The sequence below is a fragment of the Polistes dominula genome, unplaced genomic scaffold (genome assembly GCF_049000335.1).
Source record: "Polistes dominula isolate Pdom_NZ unplaced genomic scaffold, Pdom_raw_medaka contig_373, whole genome shotgun sequence".
NCBI lineage: Eukaryota > Metazoa > Arthropoda > Insecta > Hymenoptera > Vespidae > Polistes > Polistes dominula.
The window spans coordinates 3481520-3499759 of NW_028300899.1; the positions used below are offsets into that span (position 1 = coordinate 3481520).

The 18240-nt window shown below is 28.1% G+C and overlaps 6 protein-coding genes across 8 annotated transcripts; 4 read left to right on the forward strand and 2 right to left on the reverse strand.

Moving 5' to 3' along the window:
- The first annotated feature begins 443 nt into the window (after positions 1 to 443).
- Positions 444 to 6777, forward strand: LOC107065035 (mucolipin-3). 3 transcript variants are annotated; one of them, XM_015318326.2, is made up of 3 exons: positions 444 to 1048; positions 3410 to 3695; positions 3923 to 6777. In XM_015318326.2, the coding sequence occupies exons 1-3, from the start codon at positions 885 to 887 to the stop codon at positions 5408 to 5410; spliced, it is 1938 nt and encodes a 645-aa protein (XP_015173812.1). In that variant the 5' UTR covers positions 444 to 884; the 3' UTR covers positions 5411 to 6777. The 3 variants fall into 3 exon arrangements, with proteins under 3 accessions (XP_015173812.1, XP_015173820.1, XP_089035484.1); XM_015318334.2 differs by lacking the exon at positions 444 to 1048 and adding an exon at positions 1109 to 2001; XM_089179358.1 differs by lacking the exon at positions 444 to 1048 and adding an exon at positions 1110 to 1990.
- Positions 6778 to 7709: 932 nt separating this feature from the next.
- LOC107064488 (kelch-like protein 5) lies at positions 7710 to 11886 on the forward strand. The gene is made up of 10 exons (XM_015317192.2): positions 7710 to 8772; positions 8853 to 9014; positions 9094 to 9407; positions 9474 to 9569; positions 9649 to 9838; positions 9899 to 10126; positions 10202 to 10364; positions 10487 to 10699; positions 10786 to 10957; positions 11036 to 11886. Exons 1-10 carry the CDS (start codon positions 8571 to 8573, stop codon positions 11093 to 11095), a joined length of 1800 nt encoding a protein of 599 aa, XP_015172678.1. The 5' UTR covers positions 7710 to 8570; the 3' UTR covers positions 11096 to 11886.
- LOC107064494 (protein phosphatase methylesterase 1) lies at positions 11430 to 14057 on the reverse strand. Its single transcript, XM_015317215.2, has 8 exons — positions 13809 to 14057; positions 13515 to 13707; positions 13345 to 13454; positions 13000 to 13233; positions 12839 to 12904; positions 12408 to 12730; positions 12190 to 12322; positions 11430 to 12105 (listed from the first exon to the last, which is right to left on the reverse strand). Exons 1-8 carry the CDS (start codon positions 13880 to 13882, stop codon positions 12087 to 12089), a joined length of 1152 nt encoding a protein of 383 aa, XP_015172701.2. The 5' UTR covers positions 13883 to 14057; the 3' UTR covers positions 11430 to 12086.
- A 355-nt stretch (positions 14058 to 14412) lies between these two features.
- Ak6 (adenylate kinase isoenzyme 6) lies at positions 14413 to 15435 on the forward strand. Its single transcript, XM_015317243.2, has 3 exons — positions 14413 to 14599; positions 14743 to 14894; positions 14991 to 15435. The coding sequence occupies exons 1-3, from the start codon at positions 14557 to 14559 to the stop codon at positions 15324 to 15326; spliced, it is 531 nt and encodes a 176-aa protein (XP_015172729.1). The 5' UTR covers positions 14413 to 14556; the 3' UTR covers positions 15327 to 15435.
- Positions 15324 to 16832, reverse strand: Hsc20 (iron-sulfur cluster co-chaperone protein HscB-like protein, mitochondrial). Its single transcript, XM_015317229.2, has 3 exons — positions 16144 to 16832; positions 15782 to 16038; positions 15324 to 15697 (listed from the first exon to the last, which is right to left on the reverse strand). Exons 1-3 carry the CDS (start codon positions 16522 to 16524, stop codon positions 15568 to 15570), a joined length of 768 nt encoding a protein of 255 aa, XP_015172715.1. The 5' UTR covers positions 16525 to 16832; the 3' UTR covers positions 15324 to 15567.
- Positions 16833 to 17053: 221 nt separating this feature from the next.
- Positions 17054 to 18215, forward strand: mRpS6 (mitochondrial ribosomal protein S6). The gene is made up of 4 exons (XM_015317712.2): positions 17054 to 17212; positions 17428 to 17567; positions 17669 to 17830; positions 17935 to 18215. The coding sequence occupies exons 1-4, from the start codon at positions 17168 to 17170 to the stop codon at positions 18029 to 18031; spliced, it is 444 nt and encodes a 147-aa protein (XP_015173198.1). The 5' UTR covers positions 17054 to 17167; the 3' UTR covers positions 18032 to 18215.
- Positions 18216 to 18240: the final 25 nt, after the last annotated feature.

The following is an 18240-nucleotide window of genomic DNA, read 5'->3' on the forward strand; positions in this document are numbered from 1 at the left end:
ATACCAACCTGTTATGCTCGGTCTATCGTTAACTTATCACGCGTTCGGGTAATTGCCTACTAGCATTCTTAATCGTGAATAAAAATGAAGAAATTTTTTAATTTACAAGAGTATACTTTGAAAAAATACACAAGAGCACGCACATACAGAAACTAAAATATATACGGAATAATATCTTCTTTCTATCCAATATGGGTCAAACTTTTATTCATCATAAATCAATTGGCATCAAATATACCTCAATTTCCATGATTAGATACGTTAATATATCGAAAACGTGTCAATAAACTACAATTACGCTACGAAAATTTCGTTCAAATAAAACGCGCTAAATAGTACCAAGCATTATATTGACGAGTACAGCCGACGCCGTACGAAGACTGTCGAACGGAACGCGAGAGGGAATCACGTGATTCAACATGCTTACAGTAACGATCGTAGGGGGCGTCCCAATCAGTCGAACCTGCAACTGCAACTAGGATATGCAAGGTTGTTTATGTTGTGTAACGTATCGTTGAAGTAGAAACTGTTATTAACCTCCAAAATATATTAAATTAATCTAAAAAGAAGGGTTAAAATCTAATCATTATTAGAAAATAAAGTGAACAAAAAAAAAAAGAATCGAGATACTAGGTTATCATCCAATGATTATGTACCGTATTACTACGCAGAACGACGCATGCGAGCTGCTTACACTTTCATCGTCCACCGATGAATTGGACGCTAACTCAGCTGGTTGAAATAACAACATCAACCACATTACATTACAACACGTAGTGCATATATAACTCTAATATAAACAAAAAGAATTAAAACAACAATATAAATTCCAATAAATTATTTACAAAAATTTATTATAATTACCAAGTGAAGATTATTAACTAATGGAGGAAAACATGACAAAACAACGAAACAAGATTCAAGAGAATGATTCTAACAATGTTACTGGTAATAATATTCTTAAAAATTATTCTTCTTGGAGTCAAGAGTTAGATAGCGAAGAAGAGGACAATATCAATGAAAATGGACCACTTCGCGTTACCTCGAGGTTAGTATTTTATTATATTATTTCAAATTAATAAACAATTAAATAAATATGTATTCTTGAATATAAAAATATTTATAATTGTGTAAATTATATGTATAATTGTTTATCTTTATTTTTCTATTATTTATTTTCTTATTTTTATCATCAATATGTCAATTGGTTGATTTCATTTAAAAGCAAGAAATATACATCGATCTTTAATTTGATATCGATACTTTGTCGCAAATATATATATATATACATGTTGTTTTTATATTCTTTTGTTATATTTTTTTTTTCATTATCGCATACATATTATATATATATATATATATCTCCCACTTTTTTTTCACCCGCCCACCAACTCATTCATTCGCTGTTCTCATTTGAAAGCAAACAAGTAAGGGAGATACGTCGACCTTTGATTTGATTTCGATCCTTTGTCACAAATAATAAAGCAGCGCACTCTTGTTCGAAATATCGTACAAGTTTTCCGAAACATACATGCGAGATCGATAAATCGTTCTTCGATCAGTTCGCGTTGAATCGTTGCCGAGAATCGAGATATACCTATAATATCTTTCTATCTCTCTGTCTTTCATTTATCGTGCATCTTTCTCTCTCTCTTCTCTCTCTCTCTCTCTTCTCTCTCTCTCTCTCTCTCTCTTTGTAGTTCTGTGTTTCTAGTTCTGCTTCTATACAGTTTCTTCTCTCCCCCACATTTATATTTCTTAATGCATTTCGATTTTAAAACAGTCTCACTCGTATTCTTCGCGAGTATACTCTTATCTAACAAAAAAAAAAAAGAAAATAGGCTAAACAATAAAACAAATAATAATAATAATAATATAATAATTAAAATATAAAAATCTCTCTTTGTTCGAACTAAAGAATTTCTCAAATGTAGACAATTCATTGAATCGATGAAAGTGTGAAGAAAGTTGCACGTGCATAATCATGAAGGTGTGTTGTTGGTAAGTTCATATTATTTTCCCCAATCCCAATTATTGATAATTGATAATTATTTTATATTTTTATATTTTTCCTCGTTATCGTGAACATCTTTATTTTATATTTTTCTTTATTCTTTATTTTTTTCTTTCGTTATACAATAAGTAGATATTGCGTAGCATTGTATAATTTACGTCACATGATTAAAAAGAGAAAGAGGAAGAGAGAGTAAAAAAAAAAAGAGAGAGAGAAAGAGAGATACGTCTTAAAACCTTCTCTCTAATAATCAATTTCTATAAATTGATATTATATATTTGCAATCACGCGTGACAACGAATTACAATTTATTACAATTGTCATAATCGCAAGATACGATATTTTTAATATTAAAAAAAAAAAAACAATATGATAAAAATATACTTCAACATTCTAAGGTAATAACTAATATCTCTGTCGCAAATTCATGCAATCTAAAACTAATATTATCAGTGTTGACGTAACACGAAGTGCATTGATAAAAAAGCGCGCGAAAAATGAGATATATTTGAAATTGATATAAAAAAAAAAGAATAGATGAGATAATTTAACGTAGAGAAAAATTATAATCGACAGGAAAGATAAAATTAGGTCAACATTATTTCGTACGAAATGTTTCTGCAAATTTTCACATACTCTATATAGATACACATAAATTTATTATGTATAGGGCAAGAAATATCAAGTCGTGCAAGTTATAATTTAAAATTAACATCAAATAAATCTTTCATTATTATTAACGAAATTTCGTGTGTAATATTGTATTTTTTTTGTTTTTTTTTTTTTATTACAAATACGATTCATCCTATCATTTTATTCGATTTAAATAATTAAAGTAATTGAGTAATAAATTTTATCGGAAAAAAGAGATTTATAATAAATTATAACGAAAGAAAAGTAAAGAAAAAAAGAAAAAAAATCTTTGAATTTTATATTACCATTTGAAACTAAAAAATAAACTTTTACGTAAGCAAAATATAATAGACAAGTAGTATAATGGATAAATATAGATATCATATCGTTTAAAAAAGAAAAGGAACGCCATTTTTTGGATTTAGATCATATTCAGTATTCAGTAACGTGCAAAAGATAAGATTGTTCTGTTAGTTCCAATTATACGTTTAAGAGCAAATAAAACTCGTGTAAATTATAGAAAGAGATATAAAGAGAGGGAGAGAGAAAGAGAGAGAGATAGTTTTATATTAAAAAGAGAACGACCAAACGTTATTACCGATAAGAATTTATCATCTGAAATATTTCAAGTGCGAAGGCTAAAACTGTCTATATAAGGACAATGAATAAACAGTATTTTTAATTAATATTTTGATTAATTATTATTTTGATAAAAAATTGCAACGATATATAATGACCACTCAAATTGAATTATTTGTGAAGCTGCAATCGACCAATCGCAGAAAGAGATGATAATTGTACCTTGACTACCATCGCCGAGGATAAAATGAGGAGGCAACTTAAATTCTTTTTCATGAATCCGATTGAAAAATGGCAAGCCAAACGAAGATTTCCATACAAATTCATTGTGCAGGTCTTCAAAATCGTATTGGTCACTGTTCAACTGTGCCTATTTGCACATAACAATTATATGCACGTCAATTATACCTGGGACAATCGTATTACATTTTCTCATCTCTTTCTACGTGGATGGGATGCCACGCTTGAGGTAAAAAATACATTAATATAAATATTTAAAAATGATAATACTTCGAGGGAACAAAAATTGCTGACTATTAACGTTTGAAAAATAAAATACGAAATATGAAATTTAATTTAACAATAATATAAACAACTTCGTGAAATTTAAATAATTATTTGTAAAATTAGATTTTTGAATGTTCTAATTGTTAGAACATTTCTCAATCATGTTGATTATTTTATTAATATTTATAGGTACCTGCTTATCCTCCAGCAACTGGCCCATTAGCTCTCTACAAAAAGGATGCATTTTTCAGTACCATTGATTATGCATTAGCTGGTTATTATAATCTTAGTAATTCCATTGGTTCATACTCGTACAACACCGAAAATAATATGCCAGGAACCGTGGAATTATGTTTGCATCATTATAAAGAAAGCATTATATTCGGCTTCAATGAAAGTTATGTCTTCGATAAGGAAATCATAAAAACTTGCGTGAACATAACTAAAGAGTTTCATGACAAATTCAATAAGTCGAAAAATTTATTATCTACACAAAACGTAGATGTGAATTTCTCAGCTCTAGTAATGGCATATTTAAAATTTGCAGTTAAAACTGTTAATCTCAAAGCTGCCGGTCCGATGACACCACCAGATTGTTATCAGTTCAATATTCAAATTATATTCGATAATCGCGATTTAGACGGACAAATGTTATTATCCTTGGATGCCGAGCCACGAAGATTATATTGCAAGGGTGACACCCGTTATATAATGGACAATCAAATCGAGTCTGCATTGAGAACATTATTAAATTTACTCGTCATATTTATATGTAGTGTATCACTGGTCCTGTGCTCGAGAGCCATTTACAGAGCACAATTGCTTAAATTTGATACGATGAATTTCTTCAAAAAGATTTACGGTAAAGAATTGAGTTTAGAGGGTAAATTAGAATTTTTGAATCTTTGGTACATAATGATAATTATAAATGATCTCCTCATCATCATCGGTTCCGCCATAAAAGAACAAATCGAGAGAAAATATTTTGGTAGCGATCATTGGAACGTATGTAGTATATTTTTAGGTACAGGTAATTTATTGGTATGGTTTGGCGTATTAAGATATCTCGGCTTTTTCAAAACATACAATGTTGTTATATTGACATTAAAAAAGGCCGCTCCAAAAGTAGCTAGGTTTTTAATATGCGCCATATTGATATACGCCGGTTTCACTTTTTGTGGCTGGTTAATATTAGGTCCGTATCATATGAAATTTCGATCGCTCGCAACTACTTCTGAATGTCTGTTTGCGCTTATAAATGGTGACGACATGTTCGCAACATTTACGATAACGTCGTTCAAATCCCCAATGCTATGGTGGTACTCGAGAATTTATTTATATACCTTCATTTCTTTGTACATTTACGTCGTATTAAGTTTATTTATTTCTGTGATAATGGACGCTTATGATACGATTAAAATTTATTATAGAGATGGCTTCCCCAAAAATGATGTGCAAACTTTTATATCAGCTTGCACAGATGAAGCATCAAGCGGCCTATTCAGAGACGGATGCGATAAAAGTGATATTACGGAGCTTATCGATAGGTTTTGTTGTTGTCGGAAAAGACCCTCTTATGGTTCTTTCTCAGGATCAAGCACAGATTTTTCGATTAAAAACGAACAAACCTGTGGAGAAAGAGGAGAAAGAGGAGAAGGAGGAGCTATCTGTGTATAGTTCGTTAAGGAATTATTTTCCAAGCACAAATTATGGTTCCACTGTTACGTGAATGATTATTATTAAGGTTTAGAAAAAATTCGGTTTTTTTTTTCTTTTTTTAATAATGTTATTAATTTAGTTAATTAATTTGTCTTTTAGATAGAAAAAAAAATGTATAAGTTTCTGTGCATTTATCGTCAATGCAAGATTATCAAAGTTTTATCCGATGGTGCTAATGTTATGTATTATTATGATTCTTTGATTACCATAGCAGAGTAATAGAAGGTATTAGAACGTTTTACTTTTAATAAAATTATATTTTTCTTCTCTTTTTATTTTTTTTTATTTTTTCTGTTGTTTTTTTTTTCATTTTTTAACTGATTATTTGAATAATTCATTAAATATGTTTAGATATCACAAGAAAATAAATAAAAGGATTTTATCTCGTAGACAATGTAGTTGCGTAGTTAGAAAGATTATTCTCTTTCGCAAAAAATTATGCCATATTTTTATGATGACAATGATGATGATATTTAAACTAAAAGAAGAAACGTTTTAACTATAATATTTTATTTTTTTATTGCTGTGACTAACTGCCACAATAATTTTCAATTGAAATCGTTTATAAATATTATGTTTATTTTAAACAATGAGATTATTAATTCAAGTAATATACTTTTTATTACTTGAATTTAATTGCCATCAATTTCGATCGAATAGGATCATTCAAAGTATTAAAATCAATGATATTTAAAATGACAATAATAATAATAATAATATATTAATTAAAAATGAACGAATAAACTATCCTATTTTAAAAAAATGTTCGATTCACGAACACGATGAATGCATGAAACAAATTTATGTGATTTAAAAACAGCAAAATAAGGCAGCTTTATCTTATATAATATTTTACATTGCATTAAATAATTTGTTCAAATGGATCCTGAATTTTCATTGCTTTCAAATTATCGAATTTCAATCTGCATACAATAGAATATAAATCAAATTTGAAATAGAAATAATTGAATAATAGTGTATTAAACAAATGTACCATTTTATTGGCACTTAATACTGTGTTAAACACAATTATTATTAATAATAACAAACAAACACTTTAACGTTGCATCAATTTAACAAAAAAAAAAAAAACAATATTAGAATAGTTATTAAAATGGATATAAACGAAAAGAATTATTATTATTATTATATGTGCAATTAATAATCCGTATGTGAAAGTATTCAAGCTGTATATTTCATAAAAATGCAGCGACTAGATGATTTATAGATATAAAAAATTGTATATTACTATTCCAACCGAAACTTAACAATCCAAAGAAATATATTTATATATTTACATTGAAATAAAATATATATACAATTTCTTTTTATGACTTATTTCAACTCACCCGAATTTATTTATATATTAATTATACTCTTCAAATTAAATATTAATTTCTCTATAAATGCAAAATTTGTTTAAATGAATCAAAAGAATCAAAAATATATTCGAAAACGTTAAATTAAATATCTATAAAAATAAAAAGAAAAATATTTCATATGCACACAAAATAAAACATACATTGATCTTTATTTTTTTGTAAAATATTGACTGCAGACCAAAATATTTTTTAAAGAAATGATTATACATCAAATATAATGTAATTACTATTTTAATGAATTTTATAATATTCCAAAATTTTCTTTTTTTATATAATTAAATTTTATATTTACAAACCTATAATATGATATGATATTTACAAATTTCAAATATAATTACACATGTCACCATAATGGCACCATTAGAGTGCGAAATGTTTTAATATTTTACCTACGGAGTTAGATAATAAGGAGAATGATCGCTATAGGCAATTTGTCATAAATTGTGTCCCCCAAAAAAATAACAAAACCAATACTTATTTCTGCCACTAGGGTGGCATGGTGATCACCTCGATCAAAGTGACGTCACAGAAAACCATTAAGCATTGCGTATTTGTAAACATAAATGTGATGTATCGTTTTCTTTATTATCTAACTCTGTGATTTTACCAAAGAATACAGAAGTACATAGAAGCTCACAAACTTCTTCAACAAATTCATCTTAATTGCTACCGTAACCACCAGTAGGTGATAGTAGGTACTTAACGCGATGATGATACAACAATTAAAGAATACAGTATTCTTTGATAGTTGTACCGTTTGAGCATTAAGTACCTATTATCGCCCACTAGTGGTCACGGTAGTAACTAAGATGAATTTTGTTAAGATACAAGTGAACTTGGATGCTTCTACATACTTCGTATTCTTTGATTTTACCGACCATACTTGAAAATTGCTAACTGTCTTTTCTATCATATATTATAGTAAATTTTGAACAAAATTGTTCTTACAATTACTCTAATGATTTCCATGATGGTAAAATATCATGTTCATCTTATTTATTTTCCATAGTAAATTAACTTTTACTAAATTCATTTGATGAATTAGTTACGATTATTATTACGCCATAAAAGAATGAAAGAGTTTAATCAATGACCAGTGGTCATTGACCACAATCCAAAATAATCGAGTGTTTTAACACAAATACAACTGTCAAAACAAACACGTCAGTATTGAATGTTGTGTAGTAATATGATTATTATTAATTAGCATTAGGAACTCGAAAGTTCATTGCCGCAAATACTAAATCCTGCCAGTGTTCCCGTCCCGGAGCGCGATTCCTCCATTCGCGGTCTTCGTAACCTATTTCCTTAAGAATATTGTCCTCCCATGTAATCTAATCGGAGTGATTTTACTACGTTAATGATGTCCGATTTGTTGTACAGTCAGTGTACTTTTACATTATGAAGTTTTCTCCATTCGCCCGTTTCATCATCGCGTTTTTCACCGAAGATTTTACTTACTTACTAAAAAGAACTGTATTTTCGAAAACCCTAAATTTCTTTTCGTCCAGTAACGTAAGTTAGCAGGTTTCGCTATCATAAAGGACTACCGGTAGGATGATCGTCCTTTATATTCTATAATAATATGATAGTATTAATTTTTACGATGTTGATTCATTGAACAGAATTAAATTTGTATTTTATAACGAAAAAAAAAGTGTTCATTTATATCAATAAATAAAAAAAGATTTTATCCAAGAGGAGAACAATCGACGAATAGAATTTGTTGATTAAAAATGTCGAAAAATTTTGGATCGATGATATGTCATATAAACGAAACAGGAACGAAATTTTCGTTTGGAAACAAGGAACATTCTCCGAGTGAGCAAAGTATTTCGAGTATTGTTAAAATAGTATCTAAACATGCAGAATCTAGTTTACGTATAATGGAGGAATATTTGGATAAACAACAATTAACGGATGTAATATTAATCGCAGGTATTGCATTTTCTTTTGTTAGATTGATCTTTTTATTTTTTTTATTAAATGATTAATTTTCATTGAGTTTAATTGTACAGGCAATAAGCGTATTCCAGCACACCGTCTGGTACTCAGCGCAGGCTCTGAATATTTTGCTGCTATGTTTACTGGTTTTTTAAAAGAATCCAAGGAAAATGAAATTGAATTAGTCGATGTCGATGGAGATGCTTTATCATCATTGGTTCGTTATTGTTACACCGGTAGGATTATATACAATTTCAAATATAATTTTATTATTGTCTCTAATTCTAACTCGTTCTTTAATTCTTTTTATTTTAGGATGCATAGAACTTAAAGAAGACAGCGTACAAACTCTCTTAGCAACGGCGCATTTGTTGCAACTCCATCCAGTTGTCAAAGCATGTTGTAAATTTTTAAGAAAACAACTTCATTCGAGTAATTGTTTAGGGATACGCATGTTCGCTGATATGCACGGTTGTTTGGATTTACTTAAAGAGGCGCACGCATATACAACAGAATATTTCATGGAAGTTATTAAAAATCAAGAATTTTTACTATGTTCTGCTGATCAAGTAGCTGAATTATTAGAGTCCAATGATCTCAATGTTCCTTCCGAAGACTCTATTTTTCACGTAAGATAATAGTATCATTATATTATTTGTAGTTTACTGTTTTTTTATTTTAACATTGTTTTTCAGGCTCTTATGGCTTGGCTTAAATACGATTTACCTAACAGAAAAAAAGATGCCAGTAAATTGTTAAGTTTAGTTAAATTGCCTTTATTATCGCCAGCAGTAAGTTAAAACTTATTCTCTGTTGCAAATATTATTATATTTTTAAAATAAGAATTAATTGGTACTTATGAAATAATAGTTTATAGCAGATCATATAGAAAGTAATGAAATCTTTAAAGATCAAAAAGCTGCGCAAGAACTTATAATAGAAGCATTAAAGTATCATCTTTTACCTGAACGTAGACCACTACTACAATCTAATCGTACAAAACCTAGAAAAGCAACTGTTGGCCACTTATTAGCAGTCGGAGGAATGGATGCCAACGAAGGTAATAATTAACAATTATTTATAAATAACTCAGATAAACTTTAAATATTTTTTACCATAGGATCAACATTGTCGATATACTCGTTTTCATTGCGAGAAAATTCATGGAACTCTGTAGCCACAATGTGGGGTAAACGTCTCCAATTTGGTGCTGCTGTTGTTGATAGGAAATTAATTATAGCCGGCGGTAGAGACGGTTTGAAAACTTTAAACACTGTTGAATGTCTTGATTTTTTTCCTCATGTTTGGTATACTTTACCACCTATGAATTTTCATAGACATGGATTAGGTATAATTAATTACATTATAGATATGTAAAGGTATATTATCGACGAATTATCTGTAATAACATCCTGTGATGTAGGAGTTGCAGTCTTGGGTGGACCATTATATGCGGTTGGTGGTCATGATGGTTGGAGTTTTCTTGATACAGTTGAAAGATGGGATCCGCATACAAAACAATGGCATATTATAGCACCTATGTCTATACAACGTTCAACAGTTGGTGTAGCCGCATTAAATGACAAGTAGCGTTAAATGAATAAAATTTCATTATTATAGAAGAAATGATCTTTATAATAGATATAATCATCAGTACGTTTTGATTACTACATTATTTTTATTTTTATTGGTTTTTTTTTTTTTTTAGATTATATGCTGTAGGTGGTAGGGATATTAGTTCCTGCTTAAATACAGTCGAATGTTATGATCCTCATACGAACAAATGGACCGCTTGTGCTCCAATGTCGAAACAAAGAGGTGGTGTAGGAGTAGGTGTAGTGAATGGATGTCTTTATGCTCTTGGTGGCCATGAGGCACCAGCGAGCAATCCTAATGCTAGTAGATTTGATTGTGTAGAAAGGTAGCAGAATATATACATGTAGTTTGATGATCTTTCATCGTAATATACACATAATTTTCTGAAATAAAAGATACATTATTCCATAGATATGATCCCAAAACTGACACATGGACAATGGTAGCACCAATGAGCGTAGCAAGAGATGCAGTTGGTGTTTGTGTCCTTGGAGATAAACTTATGGCTGTAGGTGGATATGATGGTCAACAATACTTGACATTGGTTGAAGCATATGATCCACATCTTAATAAATGGGAACCAGTAAGTGTGCATTTAAAATATTTGTTAGTTTGTGAATGATTAAAGTAAATGATTAATAATTTGATGTTATGCCATAAGGTTACACCTTTGCCTACTGGACGTGGAGGTCCTTGCGTTGTTATAGAAAATTCCCTATAAGATGTATAATTACATGTCATAAATGCTCACCAAATTCTCGACTACGAGCAAGTAACATTCCTACAGTAATTCTAAAAAACTTCCATATATTAGAATCTATTTTATCATCTATAAAGTGTACATATATATTCAGTAATTTAATATATTTAATATGTTTCATAATATTTAAGAGAATATAAGAAACATATAATTGATCTATATATGTAAGTAAATGTTATGATAAATTTTTTCTATTATTTTATTTTACGATAACTTGTAAAAATATTTAGATAAATTTTTAAACTATAACAAACAATTCAAAATTTATTTTTTATCTGAATAAGAATTCTATATATAAAATGAAATATATATATATTTTAAATAATTTTCAATTTATATTTTACATACAAAGACAATTCACAGAATTAATTACAAAAAAATTAATTATAAATAACTCTCTTTTATGAATAGAGTTAGAGAATTAATCTTTCTAGACATTAACATATCTGCCAATAATATTTAATATTAATGAATATACAGAGGATGATCTGTTGACAAACATAATCCATTCATAAATGATATTCATTAATTTATCACCCACTGTACAGTTCTAAAAATCTTACACACAGTGTCACTTCTTCTTTTATTCGTTCTATGAGGCATTCATTATTCGAACATGTATTTGTTGTCCGAACATACAAATATTTTGCGAAAGTGTTCGTTGTTCAATTAGTTTGCAGTCCAAACTATTCATTAACCGATCACCCATTGTACTATAAAATATATAGGCTATAAATATAAATATATATATAAGAAACAAATTTATATTTCCGCCAATGATGTAATACATTTATTTACACTCTTTCTTTTTTTCTCTTTTATTTTTACGAACATATTCTTTCAATAAATTAGCTATCCAATGGCTATAAATTAATTCATTCAATGCTTTCCAAATTATATTATTTTCTTTAATTTATATCTAATTCAATATATTTAATAATTATTAATTAATTTAGCAAGCAGGGAAAGTTCTGAAAATAATACATAAAGATTATATATTAAAAAATTAATGATATTAATTGAATTTATTATATTATACAAAAAAAAACATTTACCGTGGAAAGTCTGAAGCAGGTTCTGCAAATTTGTGTCTAACCATAAATGTTGCAATAGCTTCTGCTACTTTGTCTGGTACGTCTTCATGAACAGCATGTCCACATGCCGGTAAAACTTGCATTTGAAACTTTCCTAATTATGATAAAGCATTAATATATATATATATTAAATAAAAATAGAAAATTAAATATTAATGCAATAAGATGTTAATTGATACCTTGCATTTGACCAACTGTAAGTTCTTTGTCAAGTCTATCTACTCCCGCTAATAATAATACTTTAGGGATTGGTATATTTAAAAACGACGCCGATAATCCTTTAAACCATCCAAACCAGTGTTGTTCAGTTTTGGCTAAATCTATTCTCCATACATACTTCTTATTGGTATGTACGAAAGAAGATGTAGGTGGTGGCATAGTAATGGAATCTTCCTCTTCTATAACATCTTCGCGTTGAATCACTGGTTCAGGATCACATTCACATGAAGATGTTTGTGAAAGGGAATCAATATCGTGAGTCGCTAACTGATTGGTTTCAATACTAAAAAATAAAACAATTAAATAAATACATTACTCCTTAAGTTCGTAGCATAACTTTTTACAAGTATGTTTAGTGTAATTATACAAAAATTTTAAGAAACTCACTAACTTCTTTATTTGTCCAGGTACTGAAACTTTAGCCGATTGTACATTTCGAATTTGTCCGCTTCGTACACTAAAAGATAATGTTAAAAGTGAATATGCATAATGAATGAAAATACACAAAACGGATCTTGTTAAGTATAAAAGTTAGAGAGTTTATATGCGTACCACCATTCTATAGCTTGAGGAATAGTACTAAAACTAGATGGCCGAGATCTTAAGAAACTTTGCATAGATGCTAAAGCATCCATAGCTGTTCCTTCGACAACATCAATCACACCTAAACCAGCTAAATTGGCTAATAATGATGCAGCTTTAACAGCCACCGCACCTCCCATGCTATGACCGACTATAATTACTGGTCCTTCTTCTATAGCCACTTCTATAACTGCTGCTACATCCCTAAAAAAAAAAAATTAAATAAATAATTGAAATAAAATAAATAACTATGCTAGTATTTTAATATTTACTAAGTTTACATATAAGATAATAGATTTCAAATATTCAACATACAAAGCTAAAGTATCTGCGGACAAATCTTCTTCATTAGTTGTATGCGTATCTCCGTGACCTCTAAGATCAATCGCCATTACTTTACAGATTACCATCGTCATAATAGATTTCTAAAATATATAAAATAGCAAATTGTGCTACATTTCATAAATTGAATTATAAATACTTACTGTAAATTCTGCCCACGTTAAAGCACTATAACCACCACCGTGTAATAAAACCAACGTTGGTCCTTGCGTTCCTTTAGTATAAATATGAAAAGTATTTTCTCCTATTTTGATATCAGTGGAATGATCAAAGTATGGAGTCCATTGTACAGGATCATAATCTCTTTTGCGTTGAAAACCTCTAGTCCTATTTATCCTAAAATAAATATAAAACACGAAAAACAAGCAAAATAAAAATTGATTTTTCAAGGTAATATATTGAAGAAAAAAAATGATATGTTGATTATTGATACTAACCTAGATCCATGACCAAAATTGATACCTGGCGGCGGCAATTTAGATTTTAATACTGATTTTTGAAGGGAAGACATACTGACAGTTCTTTGAATACGTTTCACAGTAAATATTATTAACTTGCAACTAGTTATTACTCTAGTCTGTTAAGCAAATCAACAATTTGTTTTGATCTATGAAAACCACGTTTGTAATATTCCTAGATGTCCATATCGATGAGTAATTGTAAGTTGATCCACTGACATTGTTGGCTGATGTGAGTTAATCGTATAATGCAATTTTGTATCCGCCATTATTACCCGGTAAATTTAAATGTACATATAAATATAGAATATTTTAGATTTATAACAATTTGTTTATATTGATGCAACTAAATTACTTCATCTTGCATGAGTCATTAATTATGAATGTGTTTTATTACTCAAAGCATCATAAATAAAGATCGTCATTTTTATCGTTTCATTTAAAATATTAATCAACATCGATATTCATTTTGCACTATCGGTAATTCAGTTTTCATGATATGCTGTATTATCTACTTTTTATATTAACCCTTTGACTGCGAAATGCATTAATTGTGTGGCGCTGCTGTCGCATCGGGTGCATGTAACGCCACTAAATCGTAAGCTAACCTCCAATAGAAATATATAGCAAAACATTTAATGGAATAAATAGTTTAATGTTGCTAAATAAATGTTTTCGTTGATTTCTATTACATTAGATGGATCGTCTATAAATAAATCTTCTTAAAATGAATAGAACTAACAGAAAATTGCCAAACATTTTGGTATCAGGTAATCATTATTAATTTATTATATGTGTTTCAATGATTATTTAATTTTTATTCAAAGTTCAGTTCAGAAACACGTGTTTACACTACCCTAATTATTTAATTATTATTATTAAAAATATTTAATAACTCTGTTATTCTTTTTAGGTACACCAGGTGTTGGTAAAAGTTTAATGTGCCGTTTATTATCAGAAAAAACAGGGTTAGATTGGTTAGAAGTTAGTAAATTAGCTATTAAATATAATTGTTTGGAAGAATACGATGAGGTATATCAATGTCCAGTCTTGGACGAAGATAAGGTTTATTTTCATAATTTATTTAATTTATCTATACACATTTAATAATTTATATTAATTGTATTACAATATTATAATATTATTTATGTCTTTTTACAGTTACTCGATAATATGGAAAGCATTATGAGTGAAGGTGGAAAAATCGTTGATTATCACGGCGTTGATTTCTTTCCAGAAAGGTGGTTCGACATAGTCTTCGTTTTAAGAACAAATAATACAATTTTATATGATCGTTTATTTGAACGAGGATACAGAGGGAAAAAATTATCAGACAACATAGAAAGTGAAATATTTGAAATAATTACAGAAGAAGCTAGAGCATCGTATAAAAATGAAATAGTTCATGAATTACAAAGCAATACTATGGATGAGGCTATTGATAATGTTAATAGAATATGTCAATGGATCGATCAATGGACGATAGATAATAAATAGTTGTTAAATAAAATTTATATTTTATAACTTAACACATAATTTCTACTCATTTATCGACACTGTATATATATATTATTCAAGAAATATAAGTAACAGTGATCACAGTTAATTCAATTAAATGAATTTGATTTCATACATCATTTACAAATTAATCTATTTGTACATCGCAATTCCTAAATATACGTATGTATATATATACATATATCGTAAATTACATGTTCCACATGTAAATTTAATTAATTTAATCTACAATACCTAAATCTTGTTTAAGCATTTTTAATTTATTTTCGATATTTGCGTAATACTTCATTTTGACCAAAACTTCTTTTGCTTGTTCCAAGTTGTTATTACGAAAAGAATCAGCTACTTTCCTAAAAATAAATATTTTATTAATAAAATAAAATATAAAGTATAATTATAATTATAATTATAATATTAAGATAAATAATTATTACTTAGATAGTTTGTTCAGTATGATTTTGTTTTCTTGCATCAATCGAACAACTTTTTCCTTATCGTTCAAAGCTGATTCTACTTCCTCGTTCCTTTCCATTATTTCCATCAAAAATTCAGGATTTACGCTAGTGGTTCCTTCAGGAATAGATATACCTTTTAATTGTAGCATATATAAGCCTCTTTTCAATGGATTTGTTAGTGTACTATAAGCTTTGTTTAGTAAAGAGGATAACGACTCTGAAATTCGCTGTTCTCTCTAACAACACAACAACACATAAAACAAATTTAATAGATTAATTTTTATTAAATAGAATTTTCATTGGCAAGAATAAATTAAAAATATATTAATGAAAATAGTTACCTCCATTCTGTTACCAAACTTATCCGGATGCAACATTTTTTGTAATTGTCTGTACTTTTCATGAACTTCATCATTGTTAACATTGTAGTCGAGTTTCACACCAAGAATATCAAAATAATTCAAATTCTCAGGCATTTCTTGAAGAGTCTTGCATTGCGAACAAAATAATTCAGATTTGTATAAAAAATTACAGTTCCAACATTTAGAAGGACTATCACTAGAATACTGCAAAGTACTTAATGAAATTGTTGGATTATTTGTAACTCTGTGTGTAGAATAAGAATACAATTTTCGTCTTTCTTTTAATAAACGAGAAAAGACAGAATTTTTATTAACAATTGGACGAACAACTTTCGACATAAACATTTTAAAATTGTACATTTCTAACCTAAACGTCTCTACATCTGAACGAATACTAAAGTGTTAATGATCAATGAAATGTATAGGACGGAAAGATTGCATGACTCAAGAGTGTTCCTAATTCAACTTATAAGTTTAAAGTACAAATTTGAAGTTATCTTGATAATTTTATATATTAAAATTCTCTCTTTTTAGTCATACTAATATGACGCAATCAAATGAATATAAAACAAAAATATAATTAATTATTAGTTACAAACTATTTTATTTGATTTAAGATATTAATGATATCAATTTTGATAAAATTTATTTTATTTATTCAACTATCATATGTTAGGAGTGCAAATAAAATAATTTTTTTTATCTATAATCTCTGTCGGTAAGAAAGTTCAATATCATATATTGGTTTATATTTTTTATTAAAAAATTATATTTTTTATTTATTCCATTTGTTATTTAAAGCGAATAAATAATTAAAATTCAATTCATTTGAATTGATTAAAAATATAGATTACAAGAATTATATTCTGAATTATTTATTGACAGTTTAAACTTCTAGTACTTTTTATAGTTCATGACGTTAAAAGTTAAAATAGGGTTCTTGTAGTGAGGTAGTTTTTTAAATAAATAAATAAATATATATACAAATAAATAATATTTAAACATGCCAACTTACGAGATGCCTTTACTTATTCGCATAATGAATAAGGTAACATATTTTAGTTCATCATTTAATATTTACTTTTATATAAGATGTGAGAGTAGAATTATAGGTTAAAATATTTGTATGTTTAAATTTCCAAAATGTTTGTAACAGTCTTACATTTAAATTCATACATTTATTTATTAATCATTAAAGTTTTACTTTAAATTCAATATATTGAATACAAATAATATTTATTAATAAATTAAAATAAATTACAGCCGGAGACATTCAACGCTTTGAAAAGAGTAGCAACAGCAATCTTTGACAGAGGTGGAATTATCAGAAAAATAGAAAATTTAGGTGTCCAAGATTTACCCTGCAAACTTTCTTTTAGAGGAAGCACATATAGACAAGCGACGTAAGTTTTATAATTTATATATCAAACTACATTGTATCTATACATAACCTTTTTTAACTATTACAAATAATTATAAATATTAATTACATTACTTTTTTTAGCCATTTCTTGTATTATTTTGACGCACCTCCATCAACGCTAACAAGTCTTACCGATGAATATAATCGAGATATTGATATTCTTAGAAATAAAATTTATAAACAAGAAACCCCAGAGTCAATTGAATGTACATTACACGACGAGTTATTACCTCCTGTTTACAGGTAAATATTTCATTATCTTTCTCATTTTAGGTCAAAAAGTAATTTAACTTTTTGTACTATAATTTATATTATTTAATACTGTAAATATAAATATTATATTTTAGAAAAGAGGTACAAGAATTAATGAAGATTGGTGCTAAACAGAAAAGGAAACATCAGAAAAAACAATTTAGCCGCAAATTAACGTATTATCCTTCATAATCAACTCAGATTTCATAATTTTTATCTATTTATAGATATTATCGTATAATATTATATATATAATACTGTATGTATATAATATTAATGTATATAGTTTAACAATATATAAAATGATTGATTTCTCTTTGTTTGGTCAACGGCTTCGCGTTGTTGAAAAAACTAGTCTTTCGATCATTAAAGTTAACGATTTTGGTACTTGAATGATTCCA